An 11,072-nucleotide genomic window follows, 5' to 3' on the forward strand; every position below is an offset into this window, starting at 1 on the left:
GCAGCTCCTGCCCGGGACCGGTGAGTGAGGGCCCCGGAGAGAGGGCAGGGCAGGGCCTGGGCATGCCGGGACCTGGGGTGCCTCCGCCCACTGGCTGTCAGGAATGCACCGCCTGGGGGTGCTGGGAAGGGGGCGGGACTTCTGCCTGCGCCTCACATCTCGCTCCGACCTCGAGCTGGGAAGCGTCCCTGGGGGCAGGGGTGCAGCTTCTCCAAGTAGAGCAGTTAGGAGCTGCCGGCAGCAAGGCGGGCAGGGCGCCAAGGTGGCAGCCGGGCCTGGTTAGTCACCCTCTGTCTGGCCTGGAGAGGGTGCCTGGTGAGCCCGCTGCCTGACCACCCATGGACCTCTGCCCCCCACGCGACTGCCAGGTGAGGGAGCGAAGCAAAAGCCCGTGGGAAAGGAAGAGAAGAGCCTGGTTCTCGGGTTTGTTCTGCCCCGTGAGGGCAATTTCTTTTCCCTCTCTGAGCTGTGAGTGCCTCATCTGTGAAATGGGGACAGCAGCTGTCCCACCAACCTCTGGGGTTGTTGGGGGGAACAAATGGGTTAGTTCTTCAAAAAGGCCTTCTGACTATGAAGTCATGGCCAACGTGAGCACTCGGTCTGACTTCTGGCGGCATCAGGGACTGGCCTTTGCTCATCCCCAGGTGTTCCTCCAAGCACCAGGGAATTTTTGCCCCACCTGGTTAGGGAGTCTGGAACAGAGGGCAAAGAGCAGACTGATTGTTTAGAGGGAGCCGAGGATGGGACCTGGGAGTCCTTCCATGGCGGTGGAATCCCTGGGGGTGGGGCACCGGCAGAGTCATGCTGGCACGGTTGCCCAGATTTGGCTAGAGGCAGAGGCTCAGGGTTGGCTACGGTGAACTTGAAGGGGTAGCTCCAGGCCTCAGGGGGCAAGGTGTCCCTGGGCAGCCCAGGCTGCGTTCCAGGGTGTGACATGCAGTAGAAGTGTTGCTGTCCCCCAGCTGCAGCCCTGACCAAGGTGTGGGGGCATGAGGTGGCTGGGGAGCAGGGTGGCCATGACCTCCCAGCTTTGCTCATCTCAGAGGGAGTGGGTTAAGGGACTCCTCCTCTCAGCCTCCTGGGGTACCGAGCAGGCAAAGCCGGGCATGGCTGGCATTTGGGATTGCAATCAATCCCTTTACCATCTATACCCGCTCAGCCCTCACCCTGCCCTAGCCTTGTGCCCACTGATGGGCGGTGGGGCAGGGCGGGTGCCCCAATTCTAGCCCCACATCCCAGGCCTCTCCCTCCCCAGAGATTCCACAGGGAGCCCCCCTCCAACCCCCCCTGGGGTATTTTTAGCTCCTACTTGGCCTGCTCAGAGGCCCTTTAAGGCCCTCTGGCTCCCATCCCGGGATCCAATGGGTCTCCAGCCAGAGGACTGGGAGTTGGATGGGGGAAGGCATGTGCAGAGGGTCAGGTCCAGCTCCCTCAAGCCACAGCCAGGTGTGGGAGAGGCCTTCCTGGCACAGAAATGAAATGTAAAATAGCATGCAAATGAGCATCTCTGCTGCCTGCTGTTGGGGCTGGTCCAGGTCCGTGAGTCCAAAAGCTGACCCCTCCTAGAGCACCAGTGAGTCCAACCTCCAGGCAGCAGTCGGAAGGGAGGCTAGCAGGATGCTTTGCCCAGTTCTTGGAGCATAGAAGAAAGGAGATCTGAGTGTCCCTCTCCTGGAGCCGGCCTGGGCCCCTGCAGGAGCTAGGGGAATGGATGAAATGACCGCTCAAGGGCTTTCCAACAGCTCCTTGGCCTCACCTTTGGCTCCAGCCAGACAGCCCCTCCCGGCCTCTGGGGAGCCCTTGAACTCCAAGTTCCATAAAAGCACCTCCTCACCCCCGTTCCATCACTCTTCCTGGGGGGGGGGGGGGGGAGGTGATCAAAGCTAATGTAACAGCCAAGCCGAAAACAGCAGAATCAGAGGAGGCTGGGGAATGGGGCCCAGGAGCCTTCAAGGCACCAGGTTGGCTCACCCCAAAGAGAAGAAGACTCCCTGGGGGGCACTGGGGTGGGGTGATGCTCAGAGATACTGCCTGTAAGATTCAGGGAGGCGCCTGAGTGTCAGCACTCAGACCACAGGCCCCCATGCCTCACTCCTCAGGGTCCCCTGCCACCTCAGGCTGGGAGGCCAGTGGCGCCGGGCGCCGCTTCAGCTCTGAGACCAGGGGTGCGGGAGGAGCAGCTCTCAGATGCTGGATCGCAGCTCTGTGCCCATCCTGCTGCCCAAATTAGCCATCTCCCCAGAGGCTCCCGCTCCCGTGGTAGCGGACTCGCAGGCTTCTCCGTCCTCCCCCTACGTCACCCTGACGCTGCCCACCCAGCCCCCTCTCCCCTCTGGTGACTCAGCCCTAGAACCAGAGCAACAGGCTGGAGGAAGCAAGAGAATGAGAGAGGACTGGAGAAAGAGGCCTTGGCCCCAAACAAGGCTGTTTTTCTCATTTCTTCTCCCTCTTGCTGGCTCCTTAGTATCTTTTCCATATTTGATCCCTTGGGGTGTTCTCTGTGTCATCTACCCTCCATCCCTCGTGCTGCAACAGACATCTTCTTCCTCCTTTGTTCAGCTCTGGCCAACCCCCTTCCACTTCTTTTTCTACAAGATCAGGCTTCCCCTGCCTCCTGCCCAATTTAAAGCTCCTTGACCTGGGCTGGTCACTGGAGAGAGCCAGAGGAAGAGGGCGCTCCGCGTGCAGGCCTTCTGCCTGCAGCCACAGCTGTTCTGCCCATTTCCCCCGGCATGAGAAAGAGGCTGCCAGGTGCCTGCCCTGCCCAGGGAAACATGTTTTAGGAGAGAATGGCAGGTAAGCCCCGTTCCTACCTACCTCAGATATGACCTCATCGGCCAGGAGCCACATCCACCCCCACCCCAGGCTCCGCAGACACCCTCAATTCCACACAAGGGCAAAGGGGAGAGAGAGAGCCCCAGAGGTATCTTCCATAGCCCACAAGGTCAGACCAGACCAGGACAACTGGATTCCCAGGAGGGAGTGACAGGGCAGGTGCGGAGGGCTGGGGGGCAGGGACCAGCTCCCAGAGGAATAATCCCTCTGCTTCCCCAGGGCTTGTCATGCATCTCACCCAGAAGCCCAAAGCACCTTGGTCCTTGGCCCTGCTCCTCACCCCTCACTTCTGGCGACTGGGAAGCCGGGGCCTGGGTTGGGGTGAACTCTGATGTTCTGGGAGTTCCCTAACTCTGGTCCAGAGATAAAGACGATGGGGAACGAAGAGGGCCCACACCTGGGATTTTAACCATTTCTAGAATAAGGCCTTCTTTGAGAATAGGACGAACGCCATGCTCTTCCCCTCCCCGTGCTCCCAGACGCATGATTTTCACGTATTTGCAGGAGCCCCCCGCATCTCCTGCAGACCTTCTAGGAACCCCAGGCTAAGAGTTTGTTCAGGATCAGGAAACCTCTCCCCTTTTCCAAAAGGGCTTGTAGGCTAACAGAAAATAAGACCTGACTTGTTGGATCCCCTAAGCTGTGCACTCAGGCAGCTGTTCACATCTGGCTACACAGCTGGCTGCAGCTTAGCCCAGCTGGCCCAGCTGGCCCTCCCAAAGGGCCAAGGGGCAGAATTCAGTGAGAGGAGATGAGCCAAGATAGAGAACCCCCCCCGGGGAAAGACAGGATACAGGAGAGAATGGCCCAGAACTCTATCTAGAACTACCTGCCTCCCCACGGTTCATGAGTTTTAGAACCTTCTGGGCTCTTAGCAGGGGTAATGCCATCTCTAGCCGCCCAGGAAGAAAAGTAGAGCCCCTCTGCTCAGCCATCCTGGGTGAGGCCCGTGGGTAATACGGGCCTGGCTTTGGCACAAGAGCCCAAACCTGCTCCCCCGAGACTCAGGCACATGCAGAGCGGCTTACACACACTGGAGCCCCACTGGCAGCTCATGAAGAAGGCATGTTGTCCCCACGCCCTGCCCCGTGGAGACATTAAGACTCAGATATCAGTGACAGATCCAAGACTGGAAACTGGCAGGGGGATTCTGGCGCCTCTTCTCCCTCCCCAGTGCCAGGTTGCCCTCTGAGAGGCCAACAGAGGCAGGAAGGAGGATATAGATCCAGGTCCAACCCCTCTTTGGAGAAAAGTGGCCCAGAGAAGGGAAATATCTTGCTCAAGGTCACATAGCGGGTAGGGGGGTGGGGGTTGGGGTTTACAGAGTCCATTATCTACTCCAGCTTTTCATTATTTACTCTCGCTTTCCTGATCTTTTTACACTGCGTTCCCTCATGTCATGCAGATTCAGTATGGAAAGTCTAAAAAATCTGGGGCACCCGGGTGGCTCAGTCAGTTAAGCATCTGCCTTTGGCTCAGGTCATGATCCCGGGGTCTTGGGATCGAGCCCCACGTCGGGCTCTCTGCTCAGCAGGGAGTCTGCTTCTCCCTCTTCCCCTCCCCCTGCTCGTGTGCACTTGTTCTCTCTCTCTCAAATAAGTAAATAAAATCTTGAAAAAAAAAAAAAAAGAAATTCTAAAAAGCTTTTTCTGGGCTGGGGCAGAAAGAGCACCAGTATAGAAACTTGTGCTGATGGTCACTTTTAGGGTCTCCGAAGGATGAAGGGCTGGCCGAGGGCAGGCGGCAGTTGTGGGCGCTGTGCTGGGAAGGGTGTGGTGGCCTTAGCCTCTGCAGAACGTAGACCGAGGCCAAGTAGGTAGGTAGATTGCGCAGGGGCTGGGCCAGCAGGGCAGAGGCCAAGGCTGGGGCAGAGTTTGGACTTTGGACATTCCAAGATTCCTCAAGTTTCTGCAGGCCCCAGCCAGAGCTGGGAAAGGTTTCAATACACCCTGTATCAGACCACATCCTCTTGCTCAGCGGAGTTAGACACCAGGTAGGGGTAGATGTCTGGTAGGTCCCCTGGCCCAAAGAGGTAGGTGGGACCTGCCTGACCTGTCCTAACTCCTTCCCTCCTGGGATAGCGTCCCCCACCCCAGCTGCCAACCTGAGCACCTGAGCCCGGGGCAGAGAAACTTCTGAAACCTAGACTTGCCCCTCTAGGCAGGAGTATGTCGGTGACAGCCGGGAGGGAGGGGCGGGAGGAAACATGGACAGCTGGATGCAATCTCCTTCGCTCCTCTCCCCTGTGGGTAGCTCTTCCCCTCCTTCTCCTTACAGCTGTCGGGGAAGGGGAACAGAAGAGAAAAACACCATTCCCCTCTTCAAACCAAAACAAACACACTCAGGGTTGAAGATTCAACATGAATCTGTGGAATGCAAGGAAGATGTCTGGTGGCAGGGCGTCCCTGCTGGGGGTGGGGTGGGGGGCAGGAGACCAAGCAGGAGTTGGGACAGCTCGCTCTACTTCCCCATCCTCAAGGGATCAGAGGGAGCTCCTGGACAGTTCCAAATGGCCAGATTCATGCATCACCTCACCCTGCAACCGCCAAGCACCAAGCACCAAGCACCAAGCAGCGGCGAAGGCCCTCCAGTCTGGCTCTGCAGAGGGCGTGGCCGGCAGGGCCCGCTGACTAAACGCGAGGTGCAAAGGCCCGGGCGGGCTTAAACACATATGCCCACAGGTTCTTCCCAGGAAATCGGGAAGAGGGATCCACTGGGTGTTCACCTTGCAGTTTTTCCCAGGTCCCAGCCCTGGAGAGAAGTATTCGTACATTAGTTACTCCGTCAACAGAGTGGGAGGAGGCTCAGGAAACGGGGATCCCACTTCTACTTTCAAGAGAGGTTTAAAGGGCTGAGGGGCTGAGTTTATACAGGTTCTGGCCGGGTCAGCACTTGCCAGTGATTGCTGACCCCATCCCACACCCACTGCCTCCACTTCCCGCCACACCTGGGCAGGGAAGGGCTGCCCCCCCCCCCCCCGCCCCCCCCGCCCCCCCCCCCCCCCACCCCCCGCCAGCCTCACTTACAGGTAGCGCCGCTGCCGCTCCGTCTGCCGGTGGAGGGCGACCGAGTAGCCGAAGAGGCTGCCCGGGTTCCTGGCCTCCTTCACCACCAGGAATCGGGTGTCCAGGTTGAAGGCGGAGGCGACGCGGCCGCCGGCGGCCACCATCAAGGCGAACGCGCAGAGCATCGGGCGCGGGACGCAGGCGGCGCGGCGGGGGCCCGGGCCCATGGCTGCGGGGGCGGCGGCCGCGGCGAGAGCGCGTGAGGGCGTGGAGCCGGGAGTGAGGACCGGTTCACCTGCTCCCCGCGCCACCGGAGAACACTCGGGCGGGCTGCGTCGCTGAGCCCGGCAGCGCTGAGAAGTTTCTGGCCCCCAGCCCCGGTCAGTCTCACGTCGGCTCAGGGTCTGCGCTCTGAGATTCCTCTCCAAGGTTCGCGGGTCTACTCTCCCGCCAGCCCGGCCGGCGGATCACCGCCCCCCGCGCCGGGCACCCTGCCCCCAGCGCGTCCCGGCCGCGCCCCCTCGGCCGCACTGTAGCCTTCGATCCCGTCTCGGCGGCGGATCTGGGAACGCAGGCCGGGCGACCGCAAGGAAGACGGGAGGGAGCGGTCCCCTCCGCGCGCGCCCCGCCTCCCCACGCCCAAGTCCGCACCTCCCCACCTTGCGCGCCCAGCCGGGGCTCCGCTTTCCTTCCGGGGAAAGAGAAAAGGTCCTGGCTCCGCCACCGCCTCTTAAAGGGGCAGCACGGCCCCTCCCTCCTCATCCTCCCTAAGCAGGCTCCGCCCTCCCCCCCAGACACCTGCCGGGAGCCCCCCAAAGCTTGGATTTCCCCTCTCCGCCCCTTGCTTCTCCCAGGAAGCGTCACCTCCCGAGCAAGATGGATTGGACCGGCGGGGCCGGGGGTGGGATTAGTCCGGCTGCTTTGCTCCGGCTGCCACCGCGGCTGGAAAGGCCGTTGCAGGCGCGGCCACCCCTGCGGGCCCGCTGGAGAGCCCCGGCGTTGGCGCATCTGGGAAGCGGCGTCCGCGCGCCTCTGGGTGGAAAGCCGGCTTCGCCTCGGCAGCGCTGGGAATCCCTGAGAGGCGGTTGGCGGTCTCTGGGCGTTCTTCCTCGCACCCAGGCCCTTCGCGGTCCTTGTCGAGATGTGTTTCTCTTGCCCACCCGCCCCCACCCACCCTGATCCGGGCTGGATCTGGTCCCTCCGCAAAGCCAGGCAGATATTTATTTATTCAGTGGTACTAACCAAGCATTGCTAATCGTGATAAGCAACAAGACAGCGCTTCCCCCAAAGGGCTCCGCCTTCTGGTATCCCTTATAAACCCTTCGGAGTGGAAATGAGTCCCTTCTCCTTGGAATGCACTGTGTGGCCAGGGAGCTGGGCCCACACTGCACCCGTATCTCATACACTCCTGCCTTCAGGGCCCAGCCCCACGGATTCCCAAAGGTCTTCTCCTCCTCCTACCCAGGCTCAGCCTGAGTGTTTGGAGACTGGGCGGGGACGCCAGCCTCCATAGGTGTGTAGTGGGTGGCGCCGGTGGAGGTAGGTGGGCGGGGCCCAAAGGTCCCGCCATCCTCAGAAGAACCTAACTGAAAGGGAACTTCAGGAGGTCACTATGTACTTTCTTGAATCGAACTCGGATTTCTCATAGTGCAGTGCAAAGACCCACTTCCCCTGAACATTCTTTTCTCCAGGCTGAAGGAACTTTCTTCTTTTGACCCAGAAATTCAGCCTTCAGCCCTCACTGTCTTGCAGTTTGATTTAGAGTCCCTGTCTCTGAAAGTTTATAATAATAAAAAACAACTATGTTGTGAAGGGGTCTTGAACGTTATAGTTAATGAATCATTTCACGTGCAGACTCTTATTTCATCCTCCTATCCTCCCTGTGAGGTTAGGATTATCATCCTCATTTGACTTAGGAGGAAACCTGGATGTCCAAGGTCAGACAGCTTGCAGAGGGGCAGAGCTAGGACTGGAAGCTACTCACCACAGCTGCGTCTGTAAGAGACGAGTCCCAGGCAGATGTTGGTCAGACAGCCAGATGCATCTGAACAAAACCAACTGCAATAACAGCATTCTCTGTGGTGCTCATCCCTGTCTGCCCTTAGGATAGCATTTCTTCCCAAGCTGGGACTCCCAGAGCCACCCAGCCTCTCCCCGTGGTCTGCCTTGCGGCCCATGGCCTGCAGTGTTAGGAGACATCTGAGGGCAAGGAACAGAAAGCTGACCTGTATGGAAGTTGACCAGTTACCCTGTTCTCCTTTGGCCTGGCTGCCGGGTCCTCCACCTTATTCCTGGAGAAAAGCAGACAGCTGGGGCCAGGAGGGCAGGGGCCAGGGTGGATGCTCTGTGTGGGCAAGGAGTCCCACCTGAAACAGCTTTGAGAATCCTGTGATGACAGATGGGCTCTATGCCAGGCATTATCTCTTTGGCCATCCCAAACAGGAATGACCAGTATGTCCGATCCCAGGGCTGGGAGCAGGAAAGGGATGAGGGATGGTTTTTCCACTCCAGGGGAGTATCCTGAGGGAATGTGGGAGTGGGAGCAGGGTGCCTGAGAGCGGGGGAGGGCTCGAGCGAAGGAATGTGGGGGAGTGTCAGAGAGATCTGGGGGAGACGGCGTGGGGATGGAGGGAGATGTGGACACTGGAAGGGCCTCTGAGCTGGAGAGATGCAGAAAGAGAAACTTCAAGTTCATGATGATGGTCTGAAGTCCCCTGGTTCCAGTGATAGATCATCCACAGCCTGATCTCATCCCTCAGTTGACTTTGTCATATCAACTCTTCTCCGTGGAGAAGGGCCCCACCTGGAAAAGCAGACAGAGAGAAACAAGGGCACATGAATAACACATGTGAAAAGGAATCAGAGTCCTTTTTTTGATGTTTGACAGCTGACAGCTTGTAAGCCCCACCTCTCCCCCTTTGCCCCACAGCTGGACAAGCTGATAACAAAGCCTGGGGGCCATGTTCCCTTCTTTGGTGACCAGGGGGGATTCAAACCTCTTTCCCGCACAAATGCTCACCTTGATCTCAGTCCCTAACCACAATAAGGCCATCTCATCTCCTTGCTTTCTCAGGCCATTTCAGACCTTGCTCAACAGGCCAGCCCTGCTCTCCCCAGAGACCTCAATTATGTAAATAATAAACTTTTTAATACCTCTTGGCCTGTGTGTGGCGTCATCAGTCTTGACATCAAGCAAAATCTTGGGTGGGGTCTGTCTGCTTCTGCGAGGGACGGTGAAAACAAGTCAACTGTGGGTTCTGCTGTGGAGGCAGGGAGGCTTCTTGGAGGAGGAGTATATGGACGAGGGAGAAGGGAAGGACTAGCAGGACGGAGCCTCAGGAGAGAAGAAAGCAGAAGAGTTACTGGGGCCTGGTTTGGGGTGAAGTTTTCTCAGTCACCACAATGACAACGTCAAGATTCTATAAAGGTGCCTTGGTTTATTCAGCACTTGCTAGGTTTGCATTAGCCTTCCTCTGGGGGACTCCTCTCCATCTCCCTCTCTCAGAGCCCCAGACCACACCACTTGCTAACTCACTCCTCACAGGAAGGTCAGAGCGCAGACAAGTTGTGCATGGGCAGCTGGAGGAGAGAGAGATGGAGCAGAATTGAGGCACCTTGTGGGTTGAGTGCGGGCTCTCTTCAGCCCTCTCACCTTGAGCAAGTTACTTTACTCCTCCAAGCCTCGATTTCCCCATCTGTGCATTGAAAGGGCTGGAGGAGATGTCTCCTTATTTCCCAGCTGGCATCCTGTGTATCCCAAGGCTCCTAAGATTTGTTGAACTAAGTGAACCAAATCTTTGCTATTGAATTAAGACTCAGGTCTCTATCTCTGATCTGAGTTGAAAATGCAAATTACTGAGGAGGGAAGGAGGAGCAATGAAGCATGAATGGGTTTATCAGATTTCCTTTCTTCCTGTGACCTAGATACGTTCAGGCAGGCGCCCCGTCCCTGGCTCAGAATCTGTCAGCTTCCAACATTCACTGACACCCTACTATGTACTGGCCCAGAGCTGAGAACCCTCAGGGGTGTCAAAGATGAAGCAGGGCATCTTTGGGGGAGGCCGAGCTTTCATCCTGACCCCACATTCGGAGAGCTCTCAAATGTAAACAGCCTAAACCTGCACCACATTGCATTTTAGGGCTAGTGCTTGTGGGGCAATGGGGGGGGGCGGTGGGGGTGACCTGCAGTCACTCTCGAATCTTCCAGCCCATCCAATGACTTCTAGTCTGGGCTTGCAGTGTGATTATAGATACCAGACCCACAGGTTTGTGGGAAAATAGCAGAACTGGGGCCAAGAAGTTGCTCACGACGTGGTACTTGTGCTCACTGTTGACAACACCCGAGTTTCCAGCGGCCATGACAGTCCCTCAGACACAGGAGGTCTCCAGCCACTGCATGTCCAGCCGAATTCAATTGGCCACATACACTTCATGGCCCTAAAACAGAGAACCCAGGAGAGGTGAGTGGGAGGCCAACTCTGTCTCATAAATATCCTCTTGCCCCTGTCCCCTCCCCAAGCCTAGATCCTGTTGGGACAAATGTCTTGGCTCAGTGGGTTGAAAAGGAAAGTCGGAGTTCTGAGGCATGAATCGCTGTGCCCACTGACTCACTTCCTCCTCCCCACCCACTCCGGACCCAGCTGGTCCCTGAGTAACAGGTTGGAGCCTCCTCCCTGGCCTTGCTCCTCCTCCGAGCACCCCACCCCCCTGGGGCCTGACTGTGGACCTCACCCCTGCATGGACCGCTACAGTGGGACAGTGAAGCCAGCTACCCCTGATTTGCAATCTGCCTGCAGTGAGCTAAGGAGCAGACTACAGGGCAGCAGGGGTGGGAAGGAGGGGTGCGGCAAGGGGAGGGCACAAGCCCTGCTCTCAGCACCGCCCCCGCCCCAGTCTGATGTGCGAGGTAGGGCACCCTGGAGTTTGATCTGGGAGGTAGTAGAAATTCCGCTCTTCATTAAGGGCCCTCTCCTTTCCTGCCAGGATCACAGAAATTCTCACCATTAGGCAACCTTTCTGTGGCCTAAGGCCTTGTCCCCCGAAGGTTCCTATTAAAAGGCGGGGAGCTGTACCTGGCTGGGTAGCACGTGGGCTCCCTGGCAGGGACGGGACAGGATGTTACAGCATCGCCCACAGAAACCAGGGCCCCGGGGGATAAATGATTCAGGCAGCATGAAGGTAGGGGGAGGGAGGGAAAAAGCCAGAGCTGGGACAAAGCATGACTTCATGGGG

General features: G+C 58.1%; 1 protein-coding gene and 1 long non-coding RNA gene across 2 annotated transcripts in view; both read right to left on the reverse strand.

The window, feature by feature from the left end:
- ITGA3 (integrin subunit alpha 3) overlaps positions 1-6,439 on the reverse strand; it is a 28,956-nt gene extending 22,517 nt beyond the window's left edge. Inside the window, exon 1 of the mRNA XM_035026888.1 lies at positions 5,862-6,439. Coding sequence (XP_034882779.1) covers positions 5,862-6,067 — 206 coding nt within the window. The 5' untranslated portion in view covers positions 6,068-6,439. The remainder of the gene's footprint in view (positions 1-5,861) is intronic.
- A 1,895-nt stretch (positions 6,440-8,334) lies between these two features.
- Positions 8,335-9,647, reverse strand: LOC118025046. Its single transcript, XR_004683242.1, has 3 exons — positions 9,493-9,647; positions 8,994-9,061; positions 8,335-8,643 (listed from the first exon to the last, which is right to left on the reverse strand). It is a non-coding gene; the product is annotated as an uncharacterized LOC118025046 (long non-coding RNA).
- Positions 9,648-11,072: the final 1,425 nt, after the last annotated feature.

This window comes from Mirounga leonina, unplaced genomic scaffold (genome assembly GCF_011800145.1).
Source record: "Mirounga leonina isolate KUSES-001 unplaced genomic scaffold, KU_Mleo_1.0 Mir_200, whole genome shotgun sequence".
In the NCBI taxonomy this organism is placed as follows: Eukaryota; Metazoa; Chordata; class Mammalia; order Carnivora; family Phocidae; genus Mirounga; species Mirounga leonina.